Source organism: Carassius auratus, chromosome 29 (genome assembly GCF_003368295.1).
Source record: "Carassius auratus strain Wakin chromosome 29, ASM336829v1, whole genome shotgun sequence".
NCBI lineage: Eukaryota > Metazoa > Chordata > Actinopteri > Cypriniformes > Cyprinidae > Carassius > Carassius auratus.
The window spans coordinates 10,055,579-10,075,603 of NC_039271.1; the positions used below are offsets into that span (position 1 = coordinate 10,055,579).

The following is a 20,025-nucleotide window of genomic DNA, read 5'->3' on the forward strand; positions in this document are numbered from 1 at the left end:
ACTTACACACTACACGCGCTCTATAGAAGAAAAACAAACATGACTTCAGCAGCCACCCTGATGATAATGTGATGTCTTAAGTTATTTAAAAGTCCAAATCAGCCCACACGGTTAACGTCAGCAGACCTGTTAAATAATTTCACGCAATGTCACACTGCATCTCTCTCTGCAGCCCATGAGGACGAGCCATTTTTAATTTCCAATCACTGAGTGTTACGGCCAATTTCTACAACAGATTTGCTGACCTACAGCCCTGATCACAGTTCAGCGTGTATGTGTCATTGAGCACTATAGAGACGAGGGCAGCCAAAGCAAAGACTTTACCCTTAGAAGCAGTTATAAAGAGACCCTCATCAGAGACCGACTGTTTGAAGTCTATTCCTCGTCATTAACCCAACCTGCATTCATTAACACGAACACAGTACCTGTACTCAAAAGATGTCACTCCCCTGATTCCTTTTTCCTGTTGTTTTTCCTGCAACACCTTATTAAGGATTGCTCTCCTCGAAACAAATAATTATTTCAGACTCATTAAAAGAAAAAGATGAATAATGACACTGGGAACACTGGAGAATCGCTCTCTTTCTTAAACAGTGATATTTTCCCTTTGCCGTTGAGTAAACACAAGTTCAGCACGTAATGAGCTGAGACAAATAAAAGCTGAGACACCTGAACCGGAGCCCAGACTGGATATTCATTTCAGCATTTCGGCGAGCTGATGTTTTTTATTCTTGTTCATAAAAGTGATATTTCATTCAGTTGTTATAAAACAACGGAGACATTAACTTTGAAAGATTTTTTTTTTTTTTTAGCAGACTGATTTAATTTTAAAAACTGTAAAGGTTAAAGAGCATTCTGTCACAGATCTGTAATTTTCAAATGATTAACGACATAAAATATGAAAACATCTTTTCCTTTACTTTAGATACATCCATACACTGTGTGTGTGTGTGTGTGTGTAACAGCCAGTTTCTGTAAAGACACATTCCTTTAAGATCTTGGATACAAACAAGCTCTTGAGTAGCCGTTACTGCGGAGGGAAAAAACATATTCTACGGTTCACTGAATATCCTTTGACCACTGGTGACAATAGCGGGGCATCTTGTCAATTTTATGGGGTAAGCTGACACAATGAATCCTACTATTAAGCGTAGGATTTTCAGCTTAACTTAAATTAATAGAAAATGGTAGATATAATGTATAAAAATATAAAACCATTGATTTGGCCAACAAATATTGTAACAACTCAGACAATAAATAAATAACAGCAAACATGTGACAACAACTTTGTTTACCTAACAGCTATTAAATCAAATCTAAAATAAAAAAAAAAGAAGAAAAAAAAATAGGTCTGTGAGATGCTCAAAATCACAAAACAAAATTGACAACTTGTTTGTTTACCTAATTACTTTAAAAAAGTAAAATACAAAAATAAATCTGATGTGGTGTGAAGCTCTGTGAGATGCTATAGAAAACATGTACAGTATAACTTCACTTAACTGAGATATAATTCCAATGTGGAAACAAGCCCCAGTTTCCCGTGTAGGATGCAGATATTAGATGTGTCAGATCAGTTTATTTGTTGTAAAAATCCCCAAAGTGACCAGGAGGTCACTGGACCTGGGGTTCTTACCTGTCTTCAGCGTCACTTGTCTTCATTCCTCCTGTAAAGAGCGTGAATGTGTGGTGGGATCACTCTGCAACAGTCTGCAACACACAATCATTTCAGAATTCAGGTTAGTGTGCATAATGTAAAATTTTACCGTGTACATCAGGTACCTCAGGAACCGTGTGTTACAGGAACGCCAATGCAATTACTAGATTGCATTGAGATTTCACTACAAATTCAAAGAAAAAAGCCAAAAGAATCATCTTAAATGTTACTAAATAAATGCAAATAACAATGATAATAGTAAAAGAACTGAACTTAGTATTTGTCTGTCAGAGTTAATAGAGTTTGGACCATATTTGGCCTCTATCGTCATGTATGTTAATTTAGTTGCTTTTTGACAGTTTTTGAGCAGCAAAAACAAAAACAGTAAGTCATTTCACAGGTGCTCAGTTGGTTTGAGATTTGACTGGTCCACTCCAAGACAATAACCTTAATGGTTTCAAGCCACTCCACTCTGACTACTGCAGTGTGTTACAGGTCATTGTCTTGTTGGAATCTAAATCATTTTCCAGGGCCCAGCACCTGTCCAGATTTCAGCAAGTTTGCCTCAAGGGTTTATCTGGACTTAGCTCCATCCATTTCCCCACTCCATCCTTAGGAGTTTTCCAGTTCTAGCACCAGAGAAGGATCCCCAAAGTATCCGCCATGCTTCACTGCAGGGATGCTGTATACTGCCTAAGGCTTTAAAGTTTTAGTATTTTCAGGCTGTAAAAAGATCTATTTCATCCCTATGAGCAAAGTTCAGCCTTTTTTGTTTGCCACCCTTTTGTCAGAGAGACTGATGAACTAAATGTGCTATTGTTATCTATTGCATTTTATATACTCTCTATTTCTCTCTCTCTCTTTGACTTTTAAATGCAAAAATAATCAGAACCAGTTATTCCAGAGAGAGTAAAAATAAATGATCTTTGGTGTTTTGCATTAAAAAAAACAATTTTAATTTTAATTTTTTTATTTACATTTATTATTTATTTATTTAAAAATATGTAAAAATATGACCGTTTGGAAAATTGTAATAACATGATATATATATAATTTTTTTTATAAAATCTATCAGAAATAAATGAGAATATAATACATGGCATTTTGAGTACCAAAACATTATTAAACATTATGGTTTGTAATGATACAATAAAAACATATTCAGTATGGAAACTGGCATATATTATGCATATATTTACAGCTACATTTTTGTACACAGCCTTTTTTCAGGGAGCCATGTAATAATAATATAAAACGTATTTAAAAAATGAAAATAATAAATAATGCAACTATGTTTGATGTTTTTTTTATTTTTATAAATACATATTAAAGAAATATAAAATATAATAATACAAATATATCTTAATATACAATATAATTATGTGTGTGTGTGTAGGGGATAACTTTAGGCCATATGTTTATGGATGTATGTATGTAAGTGTGTAAGAGGGAACAAGAGAAACGGAGAGAAGAGAAACAGGGGATGTGGGTTAATATGTGTGACTTGGTGTCTGAGGATCATTATGAGATGAAAGGAATGATGTGCAGGACTCATAATGAGACTGCAGTGTGATTAATACTGACACTGTGAGCTGTCTCTAATTACTCTAATTCAATCAGCCCTGTTCTACACACACTCTCACACACAGATAACACACTTACATAAGTGCACATCTACAAAACCCTCTCGCTCTCTCAAATACAGATGTACGCTCTCAGACAGAGGCTGCTGCAGCTTGTTCTTTTAAATGGGAGCTGAAACATCTGGACTGACCACGACAGGCTGCACTGAGATGCAGTCAACTGTTTCAAACAGCATCCAAACGGTTACTGAAATAGAGCAGAACTAGAAAATCTAAACCGGTAGTGATTGCAAACCTCCCCAGAGTCAGTCCATACAGGAAGTTATAGAACAAGAAGAGGCCTGTATATTTGAGTGTGTATGTGCGATAGCATTGGGTACCCCCGCGGTGTGTGTTTGAGCATCTCCCTTGACTCGCTGGTGAAAAATCACTGCGTTGCTCTGAAGAGAAATCTCCCTCCTGTCGTAATTAGCTGCGCTGCTTGACTGACGACCTCGTTAACGAGTGGCATCATGTGATTCAATTTCTGTTTTGTTTTTTTGTGCAGGAATCTGAAAGGATGTTGCTGCTAATTATCATAATTAAGACAGCTGATTTGTTCACTTGTACATGGGGAAGGATGGCTTTAATTAACCGACCGGTTCTGGAATAGATTTGGACTCGACACTCGAGCCTGACACTGTTTACTCTGTGCTGTTTACACAGCAAACGAGTCCGATAAAGTGGTTTAAGTGTTTTTCTGCTCTCTCTCTCTCCCGCTGATATGCAAACACACAGCCACACGAGTTAAAGGATAATCTGTATTTGTAAGAAACAGATACAAAGATAAATTCCCTGTCATTTTGTGTGCAACGAGCCCTCGATTGAGCTGACAGAGGAACTTAAAAACAAGCAGAAAAAGAATCTACATACTTAAAGGGACAGTACACCTGAAAAATAGAAATTGTATGATTTAATCACCCTCATGATGTGACACCATTTGACAATGACATTAAGGAGCTTTCGCTCTTGCATGTAACTAGGGCTGCACGATATTGGGAAAAAATGACATTGCGATATTTCATTTTTCTGCGATATATATTGTGATATGAAACCTAATTTTTTCTTACAAACAAAAATGGGGTGAGCACACTTACATTCTCATTTTAAATTATCTAAACATCGACACCATCATGTCAATTGATTAATATACGAGAGAGCGCGCGTGCGCGAGAGAGCCCCGGCTGCACCCTCATCGTCTTCAAACAACACGAGCGCTGTCTTGCTCTCTCTCTCTCTCTCTCTCTCTCTCTCTCTCTCATGCGCTCTCTCGCGCTCTCTCTCTCTCTCTCTCTCTCTCTCTCATGCGCTCTCTCGCGCTCTCTCTCTCTCTCTCTCTCTCTCATGCGCTCTCTCGCGCTCTCTCTCTCTCTCTCTCTCTCTCTGCCCTGTTAAACTGACAGGACTTAAAAACACATGCATAATGTGTTTGATAAACATGATAAACTTTCACTCTATGATGGTTAAGCTGTGCACTTAATCCACGAATCACATTCGTCAAGGGCCAGGGAGCAGCTGGCCCGTACAGTTAAAGAATAACGGATCAACTACGACAGCCTACATTGCACATCCTGCGATGTGACTATCGTGGATTCGTACATCGCGATATGGATGCTTAAACGACACGTCGTGCAGCCCTACATGTAACCTACAGTAACATGGCAAATTTGAATGTGCACAATCCCAAATGAGATTTGGGTGCTATGATAGAGATTTCCAGTGCACATCGACTTCAGTCTGTTCTTCACATAAATCAATCATTTGGCTTTGGAAAACTTTATTCAGTGGTTCAGGTGTGTTTGATTGGGGTTGGAGCTGAAATCTGCAGGACAGTAGCTCCCCAGGAGCAGGGTTGGAGACCCTGCCTTAGTTACGATATGCTTTATGTTATGTTGAACAGAAAGATAAAGTCATTTTGTTGTTGTTGTTTTTACATTTCTATTTACTTTTAACATTTTTTTTTGTAGTTTTATTACTGTAAATTAAATTTCAAGGCAACATCTTTTTTTAATTTAATATTTATTTTATTTGATGTCATCTTTATTTGAATTCACACTTTTTAGTCTTTTTTTACAATTAAAACATTGCTTCTTAGTCCTTTTAGTATCCCAATTTTTATTTCTGGGTGAACTTTAACCAAAATAATAATAATAATAATAATAATGACAACACACTACACCTTTTAGTTTGGGGTTCCCATGTATACAGAATGGCAATGTTGGTCTGTATATATAGACATACATATGTGTGTGTCTAAGGTGAGAACAGTTAGTAAGTGGGATGATAAGTTTTAGACATTGCTGGGTGAAAGGTCCTTTGTTGGAGAGAGAAGAGGAAAGGGGTTGGGATGAAGGGGGGTTAGTCAAGCAGGACAATGCACTTCATTGTGTATTGTGGAGGAATGTGCAGAGGTATGGTTCAAATCAATGCCCTGCACACTGCCATTGTGCCGCCCTTGCAGCCCCTCGCTACCTTGACGACCCCCTGCCGGAATCAACATGCTCCGCCCTTGAGCCTGCACTTGAAGGAAGAAAGTGATTAAACTGGACCTGAGGGTAATCTCTCTGTTTGTGTGTGAGACTGTGTGTTAGAGTGTGCGAGGCTTATGTATAATAAGGAGCAGACGTATGATGGGGCCCAGCTCTAGTCTGCCATGACTTGGCCTTAATTAGAAGAGACACAAACGGTGGGGTAGTAAATTAGTACTGTAACCATGCACAAGTCACTCCAAACCAGACGCACACACAAACGCACTCATCAGAGAAGGACTTCAAGGGTCAAAGGGCACTGACTGACAGACGAAAAATACCACAGGAGGCCCACAGTCAAACCTTAAAAACAGACTGAGACACAATACACTCATTGAGCTGTATCCCATCTATATCTATTCCCTGCCCTCTTTCTTAAATACCAGATTTTACACACCAGAGGCAGAAGTTTTTATTAATAAGTGGGGCCTGGGACAATGTGAGAGAGTGTTAGGGCTGTTCTGCATTGACATACTTACATTTGTTGATATTGTCTTTTTATATCTAACTGTAAACATTATTATTAAATTGTTTTAGTCCAGTTTTAGGTTTATTCACTGAATTTTTTAGTCACGTGACTTCAGGAAAAGTCCCATGACTTTTGATGTGCATGTAGAAATGTATTCCGTCAATGCCAGGTTTGCAAATTTTTTTAATCCCCATGTTAATTTGTTCAAAATTACTATAAAATGCAATTCATACATATGATGATCTCTTTTATGATGAGCATATTTTTAATCTTCTGAATTAAATGTAAAAACAATATATTTTTATATTCACAAAATAAAAAATAGCAGAAATTTTTTTTAAAATAATAACAGAAATTTCTTCAAAAGGAAGCATGACTGACTAGTTTGGTATAACCTTTTATTAAAATCTATTTGATTAAGAAAATAAGAATAAAACTGCTTATTATTTGAATAACTTTTGTTCACCAATTTAAAATCATATGGTCAACCAACATGCAAAACATAAAAACAATAACTATAAGAAAGGGCTTCAAAAAAGTAAGAATGTCTTTTTTTGAGAGGGCAAATGAAAATATGAACTACTAGTCTGATGGACTATCTAAATAAGACCTTCCTGTTGAGCCCTGCACACACATCTAACCCACACACTAACACACAGACACACTCACCTGTCTTTGTGGTGTGTGAGGTAACTGGATGTGTGTAAATGGTGGGGTTGAGGGGAATGCAGGATTGACTATATTTAATTAGTGTCAGTAGATGTGTCCCGCTGGAGATCTCTAATTAGACTTTTACATGCTGATGTAATTACCTGAGTGCTGAATGGGTTTCATTTAATACAGCCCTCCCATTTCTAAACAGCCGTTCTGCGCAGGTAATGTGCTCAACCTGTCTGTTTCTGAATATAGGGCCCTTTGATGCGGCTCCTTCGAGAGCCACTCAGCTGTGTCTAGCCACATGGCCTTGTAGAACAGCACGACATTGAGGCCAGCCTTTTACAAACAAGACACTGTGGTACGGACACATAACTGAGAACAAGTCCTGACTGTGTATACAGGTCTGTCTTTGTGACAGAGTGGAAGGGCCTACGGCGCAGCTCCGCAAGGAAGCCTATCCCGGTCCCCCAGATAAAGAGCCCTCTACTTAAACTCCACAAGAGGACTTACTGTATCTTGATTTCCAAATGTTAAAGTGATAGATCACCTGAAATTGAAATTCTGTGATCATTTACTCATGCAATTTTAAAGGTGCAACATGAACAAAATTTCCAAAAACAAAACAAAAGAAATTGGCCAAAACTACTTCTTTAGTGTTCAAATGATAAAAGAGAGTCAAACGGGTTTGACAAGACATTATGTTGAGAAAATGATGACAGAATTGTAATTTTTCAAGTCAACTGCCCATCAACAACTCATAACAGGCTTCTTAGCGATGGTTTTAGGATGCAGGGGTGGCTCATTTTCTGAGACATAAATATTCAATTGAGAATTGTTTTGTATGCGAGCACGACACCTCCATACAATTCTGGAAATTGGAACGTCTTCCATTTGCAACGTTGATTTGGAGGCAAACCAAATAAGACCCACACAGAAGAGAGTTTAGTGTGGAGGTGCTGCCACAACTCGACATCTCACACCAGTCTGCCATTATTGCAGCACTTTTCACAGCGGTTGTGGGCCCTCGCGGCTCGTCGCTCACTCAGACCACAGCAGTGCCCCGGCCCCTAACAGAAGCGGCCTGGCCATGCGGCATAATTTAAAGGTTCGTTTTAATTGATTTCTTGCCCGAGAACATGTTTTCCGCCTCAATACAACCCTTTCTTTTCCTGGCCGTAACACACTCTCCGACTGGTTTTTATGTGCAATTTTTTCCCCTTCCTTCTCCCCTCCACTTTCTTCCAGTTCAGTCGAAAGTGCATTAGCTTCCAAACAGAGTAATGTTGGTTCGATTGTGAATCGATTGTACTCGCCTCCCCACCAGCCCCTCCACTTGAGGGGAAGAAAGGCTAAAGGGAGGGAGAATTGTTTGTAAACAGGGCCTTGGCAACCGCTGCCTCTCTGACATTGGAGCGGAACCCTCAGAAGAATGGCCTGTTTTCTTTATTATGTTTCAAAGTGTATGAATGTCCTAATATTACTTACACAAACACATAAACCCAAGCCACCAACAACAACCAACAGCATCATCAGAGTGCTGGGTGTTTTAACCACGCATCCCTTTATTTTTATATTAATCTAACTGGATGATTCTGAAAGAATACTTTGCTGTTGCTGTAGTAACAAACACAACTTTCACCTGCATTTGATTGATAGATAAACCGCACACGCTCTTATTTCAGTGTTTTTTATTTTGTTGATATTTGAGCTAAATGTTTCCTTATACGTTCAGCTGAACAACATTCCAATCACATGGTTTTCCATAAAATCACATTATATTCAGGTCCATATTAACCATTGGGCTAGGCATTACGTAAAGTCTGAATTTGTTTTACTATGCAAATGCATTAATTCAATATCTGACTGTAAACAATATGTGCACGTTTCTATGCCTATCAGGTGATCGCTGCCCAGTATGTACTTTTCACTTTGTTCTGGAGTCTGAAAATGGTTGCGCAAAGAACAATATAAGTAAAAATAACAATCAATAAAAAAATAGATATATAAATAAATACATGAGTTAGCCAGTAAAATCTCCAGATATCAGGTTATTTTACTAAAGCTGATGATGGAGTGGAAGTTGTTGGAACAGCAAGTTAACCGGGCACATGGAGCAGAAAAAAAAAAAAAAAAAAAAAAAACAGTGTCATCGTCCACATAGATTTTAGGTTAGTTTGATTATTAACAGTATTTGTTTTTATGTTTGAACGATCATATTAGTTTAAGAGTTTGGAGATAATCCGATAAAAATATATCAATAGTTGATTGAAGAGCATCATGATTTATATGCTAAGCTTATCATTTAAACGTGTTCTAACCAGTTCATAATTTAAACTGTTCTTGGACGTTAAGCAGCGAGGCAGGATTAATTCTGATAAATACGAGCATTAAGACGGTTTCAGCCTGATACGCATGGCGTGCACCTGCTCGTACTGTCTGACTAAACTTTTGCTCTTTGTGCTTAAACGTTCAAATACACAGTTATGTGTTAAATGCCCGTCTTTACGAGTATCCTCGTAAACGTAGTTATTTGAGTCTTAAATTAACGTTAATAGTTAAAGATAAAGCATGTGTAGTGTTAGGCTACATGAGATCCTGGATTATATGATGAGATCTTAAAATTAATAAAATTTTTGTCCTCAATGTAAAAGAATGTGATTTGAAGACTGATCGTAACCAGTTTCTGGTCTCCACTGACTCCAATGGTTTATTTTTTCCAAACTATGGAAGTCATGGGGGCCCAGTAACTGTTTGTTTACCAGTATATGTCCAAAAATATTATTTTGCATTCAACAGTAGAGGGAATTTCATACAGGTTTAGAACAACAACAGAATGTTCATATTTGGGTGAACTATTCCTCTGAAGCAGCCTAATATGGCTGCTGTTGCCATTTCTGCCAATGATGTAAATCAAACATCAGAAAGAAAATCACTTACTGTCTTTGACTGAATCACTTTTGTAAAATAAATAATGTATATTGGATCTATACAGTGAAAACTATTCATTCTGCTTGTACATTTTCTTTATACAATGTAATATTTATTATTCAATGCTTTAAGTTTTTCAAGTAGGTCGTTTTTTTATGATATTCGTTCTTTTGTATCCTAATTTGTGACTGTTTACTTGTCTTCAGTTAACTTATTTTTACTTGGGCTAGTATGATTTTTTTGTGATTTTGACATTGGTAACAAAAAATATGAAATTTCAGTGCATCAAGAATTTTGATATGGGATAAAAATCCTATTTAAGGCTTTATATATTATTATTATTGTGATGGGGGGCCTGCAGTAAGTCATACCCCCCAGGGCCCAGTGCAGTCTTAATGCAGCCCTGACTGTATTTGTCCTAAATTATGCCAGGCTGGAAGATTGTGTATCTTTCAGCACAACCTATGTCTTTCTGTCAATATGCTTTATATAGAGAGCTAATAATAGCCATAGAATGTGCTTTCTCTTTCCATTTGCTCTGTTTTGTCAAACACTGTACTTCAAACTCATCGATGCAACTTTAATTCTAACTGAAGTTAATTCCTGAAGTGAGCTTTTACATTAACTATTGTGGACTGCTGTCTTAAACTGTTGTTCTAAACATGGCTGCGTTTCTCCTCCGGTGTGCGACTACGTTCTTACTCCACCAATGTATTTAATGTGTTCTTGAAAGAATGCAGTTCTTACTTTATTTACTTTAACTTCTTAGGTAATATCGATGGTATGACGTTTCGGATGAGTCCGAAATGACAAAAACGTACATATATTTAATTTTTTGATCAAAATTACACTAAAAATCCTGGGTTGTTTCAATGCTTGGAGAATATTTTCTCTAGGATGTTTTGTATGTTGTATAATATAAATAAAAAACTAATTAATTAAACTAATACAAAATTATAAAAATAATTAATAAAAGTTAACTTAGACATCCCTAATATATATAAATAAATAATAAGCATATTATAAATATAAGCAAATTATAAGCAAAATAAATAAATAAACAAAAAAAATATAATAAAATAATAAATACAAATATAAATATTCAATTCAAAATTCTAACTGTCATAAAGCTGGTCCAAACCAAGTTGATATTATATTTTAGTCCCTGGAAATGACTCCGGTTGCCCACTAGGCGATAATCGTACGTCCGATCACCCTGAAAAGTTAAGGCACATCTCACACTCCGCATTACATGAGGATTCATTCATGTCCGTATGATGAATTTAGTGGGAGCTTAAATGGATCTGTTCAAACGATCTTCAGGTTTAAACGCCCCTAAAGTGTCTAGTGTGACTGTACGGTCAACAAACCGGGAGAAGCACCACATCTCTCTCTCTCGCAAACTACAATGTCCAATTCTCAGACTGCACAAACAAGCCATAAAAATACCAGAGGGACAAACACAAAATCCCCCTAGATGCCCCCTCCGCCCTATACCCCTCTCTCACATCTCTTTGTTACAAAGAATGCTATTCAGTACCCAGTGACTTCTCTTACAAGGCAGAGGCCATCTTAATGAACAATAGCCTCCATGGAAACAAAAGGCAGATTATTAAATTGGAAGATGAGGGGGGAGGCATGTGAAAGTGAGAGAAAGTGACACACAGAGAGAGAGAGATACAGACAGAAACGTGGCAGTCTTTATGGCCAGCCACACATCTGGTGGCCATGTGTGGCTTTGAGTGCTAATGATGGTCTTCCTGAACTCTCCACAATTAGCTTCGGCCCAGAGAGAGCGTCTCTCCATGGCCAAGCAGAGGAGGGGGGCGGCGGGCCTGCCGCCACTGTCCGTCTCTGGCCTTCAAAGAGTGGACACTTCCACTTCCACCATCAGTGGCTCAAAACTAACTAACAACCCATAAAAGTCTTTAACAGTCCTCTGTAGTGCTTTGAACAGACAACTAGTCATGATTCAAAAGGCCAGTGTAAAGTAGTGAGTAATAAAAAAAAAATTAAAAAGACGACAAAAACATGCCTCGCAACATGAGGAAGATTAGGGCGTCCACATGCATGACCCACTCTTTGGTTCTAGCTCAAAACATACCAATAACCAATTCGCCAAAGACAACAAGTCCGCTGCAGCCACTGATGAAGACGTTAATTTGTTAACTTTACAAAAAAACCATCAAGTCAATTTGTCTGGGTCTGTATTCCAAATAACCACCGTGAACTCGCACGCACGCTCACAGGCAACTGGATTTTTGAAGAGGGCGACACCTGGTCAAGGTTTCCATCCATTACATTCAGGATGACTCTCAATGCAATTACAGCCGTTTTGTATAAAAGTGTGGGAGGCTTTCTTCTCAGGAGATTGGCTCCAGATATGAAACCATCGTGGTGATACAAATAGAAGATGGAGAAGAAAGCAAAGCGAAACAGACCGAAAGGGGCAGGGGGTGAGGAGATTTGAGAAAAAGAAAAAGATAGATGGAGAGAACAGTGAGAACTTTAACCTGTTAATCCAATTGCATTTCAGAACACAAGGACTTCAATAAAGATTGCATCGATTTACAGAGTCCAAGATCACAACAAAAATCTAATTTAAACCTGGAAATAAAATGTTTTGTAAACATGAAAACAAATAAGCACATTGACCATGTGAATCCTTCGCACAGACAATTAAGATTTATTTGAAAGATCTTTAGATCAACCTCAAATTATGCACAAAAAGCTGATTATATAGTGTGCAACAAAAATAACATTATCCGTTTTCAAAGTAACTTTTAGGAGATTTCAGACTGTTCCTGTCAGCATCCACACCTTAGTTTCCTGGCCCACATATGTGTGTGCGTTTTTTAAGTGTCGGAAAACCACGGGAAACATACTGAGGACTCCACCATTCAGTCATTTTCACTTTCCGTCTCTCGTTCCTCATTTTTTCAGAGTGACTGCACGCAGAGGGAACAGCACGAGATCAATACAGCTGAACTTCAGCCTTCGATCTCCTCAGTGCCACACTGTTACCACGGAGACAGCAGCTCCGATCCCCAAGCGGTGGCAACCGCTGGAGTGAATGTCTACGTGTCCAACAATCGCAGGTTCACACGGTTACTTTGCGCTCTGGGTGCCAAAATCTTAAGGGGCTTTTAAACACAGCATCGATGGAGGTAAAAAAGACTATTCTAATAACCTTCGGATGAGTTAACGGAGTTAAAACAGGCTTTTATGAGTTCCTGTGGGAATCTCAGCTTTTCAGCTTAGGGGGATTCCTCTGGGTAGACCCTAATCTCACATCCCTAGACTTTAGACAATTGCTGCGAAGTCTGGTGCATTTTGCAGCTCATCCTGTATACTTAAACAGGAAAATCTCATTTGACTATGTAACGTGAACACCCTGATGAACTTCAAACCCAAAGGTCTACTAAGTTGAAAGCACCTTACGTCCTAATGCCATAACATATCTGTTATGATTTGCTGATCCAGTATCAGTTTTGATATTCATATTATTAATTTTTGAGAGTCAAAAATTGTAATGGAATCAACAATCATTCATCCCAATCATCCTGCATCAAGTGTGCACACAGTGTTTGTGTGCGCACTGCTGCCCTGTTCACAGGCCCGGCTCGAAAATGAGCGTAATTTGATTTGTGTCATCTAGGTGTGGAGATCAAATTTTCAAGCCAAATGACCGCAGCGAAGCATCCACTTCCTCTGCTGCCATGGCGACAAGCTGCCACGGTGACATGGAAATATGGGAGCATCACAACAGATTATTGGCACATTTTGTCGAACGAATTAACCTTTCAACAAGTATTATTGGTTCTTTTTTCACCAGCTTTTTTTTTTTTTTTTTGAAGTAGCATTAACATTAGTTGGAATTAGTTTATGATTGATTGATCTTACACCTGTCCCATAGCATTTGCAAACAACATTTGTGTTTATATGCTTTTGGATATCCTCATTTTTTACAGAAATTATAATTAGGTAATAGAATTCAAACATGAGCAAGAAATAAATTCTAAAATAAAATATTATAAATAAATATTTTTTATTATAGCATGTTAATAAAATATTATATATAAATAACTGAAAACAAAGAAATGAATACAATTAATTTCAAATCAAATTAATTCATATTTACTGGTCATAATATGCCAGAAGTAAACAAAACAAACAAAAAACACCTAACATGCTTTACAGTGAACAAACAGTAGTAAACAAACATTTACATATTTGCATAAATACATTTGCTAAAAAAGAACGGAGTTGAAACACTATTTTCCACAGTTCTTATCTTGAACATTTTTTCTACAACACTTAAGGGTTTAAATAAAAGCCAAAGTATTAAGCTTTTCATGTCACCAAGTAGAGTGAAACATCCTAAGAGCTGCTCAACTAAATACCAGCACTCTTGGAACGCTGCTCCACCAATAAATTTCACCGACAAGCACTAATTGTTGTAAAAAAAACAACAGATGTCTAGATGTGTCCTTATTTAGCTAGGTAAGGTGTCGCACATGTACGAATAGGGCCTCTGCTCTCAGTAAAGCAGAATGCAGGACAGTAACACACTTTCAGATGAGATCATATTCTTGATAAACATTACAGAGACACCGAGAGAGAGAAAAAGGGACAGGCAAGACTGAGACAAAGTGAGTGTGAGTGCAAACGTGTATGTGTGAGTGTGTGTGTGACCATGGTGACGGAACTGTAGATCCTCTTTGCTCTGACACTAAAACAACCATCTGCTGAAGCTTTGTTTTTTAGACCTGCGACAACAACGAACCAGCTGTACGCGTCTGCGGGCATGTGCGCCTGTCCCTGCGTGTGTGCTTGTGCAATATGAGCGAGGCGGAAAACAAGAAGAAATGAAAGAGAGAACACCTGTGAGCTGCCAACACGATTCACGGCGCGAGTCACCTCTCGGTAATGAATACATTAGGAGCGGAGTAGCATGTCCCAGTCCAACGGAGGACTCAGAAATTATCGGTTAGTGGTCTTTGCTCCGCATCTGACGTGCTCCTCGATTCAACCTGGTTACAGTTTATTCCCCTTCGACATATTGGGCAACAACAGCAAATTTAACCTTGAAGAATAAACGGCATGAGTTTGAATGTGGGCTGATCTTAAAGAGGCTATTAAGCATGATGGATAGTGCTTTAATCTGCGTGCAAAAATAATTGTCTTGTTGTTTCATCTTCCATCTTCATTACATCTGAAACTTGGTGAGGACAGAATGACAGAAAGGTGAAGTTAAGCAAGGAGAAGTGCTCTTTTATGATTACAACACAGTGTTTGGTCTGTTTTCTAACAAATTATGCTATTATTATGAAAAAAAAGTAATCTTTGTAACGCTTGTATCAGTCTTTTGAAACCTGACTAGATGTATGAAAACATTCATTATTACGCTGATTGAAGGAAAGCGAACTCAGAAAACGTTTTATTCAAAAGAGAAGGGAAAGGACAGACTGATTTCAATCCATTCAATATCAAGGGACCCTTAAGGTAGTTGTTAATATATTTTTTGAGTGGTATATAGCTCCGGGTCTCTTAAAGTTGAAACCTCCTTCACAATGAGTCTGTTTACGGATTTCTATGACTGACTCCAGAAGGTCATTCAGCACATTGGGCATCATTTCTAAAGGCTGTGTTTGAATAGTGTGACTTTCACAAAGTTGCTAATGGAAAAGTTTGAGCAACATTGAGTGACACCCAGTGTTTGTTGCTTTGGTTCTCTGGATATTTCAGACGTCTTACAATAGAAAAAGGCAAGTCAGCTCTAGTCCCCCACTCTGTGTCTCCCATCTGAGGACAATGAGGATCACGTAAGGGCACATTTGAGCCTCTGACATGCTCACAGAGCAGAGAGAACAGCACCTGATGGACTAAAGAGTCGACTCGATGAAAGAAACTGAGATAGGAGCAGAAAGGCCATCTCTGATGTCTTAAACTCAAGACTGTGATGAAAGTAAAATGCAAGAATCTGATCATTTCAATAACGCTAATGGAGGCAAATGAAACATCACTGTTTATTAACACCCGGAACGGTGGTTTATTGTACAGCAGGAAGAGTAACTTCTACAGACTTGCATCAAGATGCAACAGCACTTGCAATTTGTTTTATTTCCATAATGTGAAGGACTGAATTAAGATGGAAAATCGTGGACTTGATTATATCTATTGTAAATTGATTGCAGAAGAGAAACAAGTTATTCAATTGGGACAAAATATTATGAATACTTTGAAGATTGTTTTATTTGGGATAACAAGCACTAGTGAATCTCTTCCAAAAATTTCAAGACTTGGAAAGGCTGAAAAAGAGACGTTTTGGTGGGATTTGACAGCCCCCTCTTGTCAGCTGAGGTGGGTTGCACCCTTAGAATTAGCGATGAAAGGGGCGTCTACACTGAAAACTGGTTCGTCAAATACAAAGACCTCAGTCAAATCCCAGAAAAAGGAGAAAGGCAGAGCAAAAAAAACTGGTGAGATTACATGTTTTGGATCCCAAATTGGGTGGCCAAGAGAGTGAAAGAAAGAAAGAAAATAATGCATCTCCTGTTCTTCATGAAGCGCCTCAGACTTGTCCAAGAATAAACAGGAAATGCAGCTGCATTTAGACCACTCCCCTCCCCCCTTGTCCTAAAATACCCCACAATTCCTAATGGGCTTCCATCATTTTTCTATCCATCCGACCCAACTTATTCCGGCCCAGAGATTTGGAAAATGGAAATAAAGAGAAGTTTTTTCGAAACATCTTCCCACCCCATTCTCCTGGACTCAATTCTTCACTTTGTAACGTGGTCTGATAGTTAGAAATCTGGACACGGACTTGCGTTATTTGACTAATCCCTCTTTCTTGAGAGCAAGAGGAGGAGAATGGTGGCTTTGTGCCTGCAGACATGTGGCGAAAAGGACTATACAGTACAAAATTGGGGTCGCCCATAGACAATGGTTGTCCTTCAGCTTATATTCACAGACGTCCCACAACTCTATCAAAGTGTCTCTCCCCACAAAGACTTTCGTATTTCTCTCTTGCACTGCAACAATAGTAGCAAAACTCCTGAACAGAAGCTTCCATCCACCAATGGGCTTTATGTCGCACTTCTTCTGACACGGTGGATAAGAGTTCTGGGACTGAAATCTGGGAGGAGGTTTGATTCAGCAGGGAATCAACAGTTTATGTTCTTTTGACACCTGCTTACAGAAAAGACATTAAAATGCACAGTTAAAGTGGAAGTGAAGCGGTTAGTCAAGTTTACATTACTTAGTAAACTGATTTCCACTTTAATAAAAATATAATGTTACAAACATGATTCACGTAACCATTTTAAAGAAAAAGAAAAAAAAAGATGTTTTGTTACAGCTTTTGGAGCAAGGGAGCCTCCATCTTGCAATACCATGTTGGATATTCATCCAATTTATGGTGAGAAATAAACCCAATAAAACATTGTTACATGTTTTTTAATCAAAGTGGAAATCAGTTTATTAAATAATGTAAACTTGACTGACTGCTTTATTTCCACTTTAAAGATACTGTAGATATCAAACATAAACTTCAGCTTATCCTGGTTTAGCCCCAGACAGAGGAACCACATGACTATATTCTGCTCTGATGGAGTGCGACTCATCATTTAAAGCATATTAGCTGCCCTCTTGGACACAAGGTCCAAACAAAACATGCATATGCATGCGGTCGGACCAATAGAGGGATTATGTCCATGAATACATTAGGCTGGGACAGCAATGCTGCATACCAATGCGGACAGCTGACATGCCCCTTGTCAAAGTGTCTGAGCTTTGCATGAATGTATACATCTGGACGGCTAAGATCATGTGATCATATTATAATTTTAATTAGATCACGTCTTGATTGTTTGTTGGCTATTTTCCGACACTAATTTCATACTGTATCAATCACTCACTTTCCTGGCCAGAACAGACGGATAAGAATTTAGTGAAGAAAGATGGGGTGACATACAATAGAAAACTGAAAAAACAGATAAAAATATGAGAGGATTACAGAAGGAGCTATACACTTTGTACTACAAAATGTCAGCACATAAAGACAGATTAACAGATATTATATTACATTAAAATATGTAAAAATACAGCATTACTATTTTTTTTACAACAACAATAGCAATATTAGTAATAGTAATGCTGATAAATAATAATAACAAACTGTTGTTATAAAATCAAAATCTACATCATATAATTGCATAAAACTATTTATGTAAAAGTAATTTCTTCTGTTTTCACTAACAACAACAATTATTATTATTTTTTTATTATTATGATAAAAATAGCATGACAGCATCCATCATGCCACATCAAACTGAAATGCAATCCCACAATTCACTGGGCCATGTGCTAATCAGGCAGGCAAGTCTCCCTCTCATAGGTGAGCTGACCCCACTGCGAACAGATGAATGTGGGGTGTGTTCGTCCTCCTCTGTGGAGTTGAACTGTGCTTCTCCACTAATAGAGATCCAAGCTCAGGACACACAGGTGATTACCTACACTCTCAGAGGTCATGCCGGGGTCATGAGCATAGCAGCACAACGCTGTCTGACAGACTGGCCGGGTAGCTTTGTAATTATCCATGATGCTACAGCAGTGGTAGAAATGCTGTATTGAGGGATGTTAAAAGCAACATCCAGTAACCTCTTTGATTGGGGTTAACAAGGGTGTGATTTGCATAAAGGGAGTGGTTTGATTAGTAGTTTTGTGTGAATGCTCAGATTCTTGGAAACACGAGGAGGTCAGTGAAATGAACCAGCAATTGTGAGATTGCCTCTAGAAGCAGGTCTGGGCTTTCTGGAGGCCTTTCAAGTTCTTTATACACAAGGGCATTGTAGTGATGGGATAGAAAGGACCCTTGCAAAACTGTCGTATCATGTAGAATTAAAATTGTCTTGAATTAAGCGGCCAACTGCACTGCAAAAATAGTAACACTGACTATGAAACGGAAACTTTTGTTGCCCTTTGAGTGTAACAGAGAGTCTGTGACTAGTGTGCAACAACACAACAAACAATACATTATGAGTTTCAGCCTAGTGGTGTGTGGTGGCATTAAAAGTAATGCATGACTTTACTCAACAAAATGCCTAATTTGAGGCATTACTCATGTCTTCAGCACAAATGGTGCGGGACAAGTCACGAATACTCTGCATTGTTGTCTGATCAATCAAAAACGGAGTGGCGGTCTGTTCCCAAACTCTTCACTCCAGGTGAATTAATGTTTTATCCTCTCCATCTACAGACAGAGGGCAGTCAGAGCAGCTCTGAGTGCTTATGAGAGCTCATCCTGTTATCTTAGAGTGAGCAAAGTCATGGAGAGTGAAAGACAATGGCTCCTTCAGCTAACACACTCTGACAGGCCACCCTTCAAAAGAGTTAATAAACTCTGACCTAGTGTTTTAAAGTGTGTGTGTGACAGAGAGAGAGAGAGACAGCGTCATCAAAAAAGACATCTTATGGACTGACACCTGCATTTCATCACTACAAATACACACACTGTCATGTATTATTCACCCTGGTGACCACTAGGGCGGCATTCCCCTGGCGGTCCCCAACCGCAGGGATGAGAGGATTAAACATTTAACAGCACATGACAAAATGGAACAGAATAAATAAATAAAGTGAAATGGCCCCTGGATGCACAGTCAGCTTGTGCCACGCACATACACCTATCCATGCCACCAGAACACACATACACACACACACACACACACTGTTGAAACTAAAGTGACACATCATGTCATATTGATAGCAACAGAAACAACAGCTATAAAACAATGCAAAAGGGTAAAGTATGTGTGATCATTATTTAGCTATGAGACCTACAGTAGTGGGGTGGTCAAGCTTTGCTGTGAATATTAAATGGCAGATGACCTTGAATGGGGCAGACCTGCAAGCGATTCATGTTGATGACATCAGACAGGGCAACAGAACCCCCTACCGGCTGAGACCTCACCCATAACCGTGTCTGATATGTCCATTTTGCCTTCCACCGATCACGTGCTGCTCTGAAGGGAACCAATTTGGTTGAACCTGTGGCTATCATACATTCAGAAGTGTTACTGAAGTGCTAAAGATACAATAAAATACTTAAAGAGCAGGTCATATGGTATTTTAAAGTGTCCTAATATTGTGTTGGAGTCCTCT

At 38.5% G+C, this 20,025-nt stretch overlaps 1 protein-coding gene across 2 annotated transcripts in view; it reads right to left on the reverse strand.

Annotated features, from left to right (window-relative positions):
* LOC113048033 (transcription factor SOX-5-like) overlaps positions 1 to 20,025 on the reverse strand; it is a 164,936-nt gene that overhangs the window by 93,680 nt on the left and 51,231 nt on the right. For both annotated transcript variants that reach the window (XM_026209535.1, XM_026209534.1), the window contains exon 2: positions 1,634 to 1,707. In XM_026209535.1, coding sequence (XP_026065320.1) covers positions 1,634 to 1,659 — 26 coding nt within the window. In that variant the 5' untranslated portion in view covers positions 1,660 to 1,707. The remainder of the gene's footprint in view (positions 1 to 1,633; positions 1,708 to 20,025) is intronic.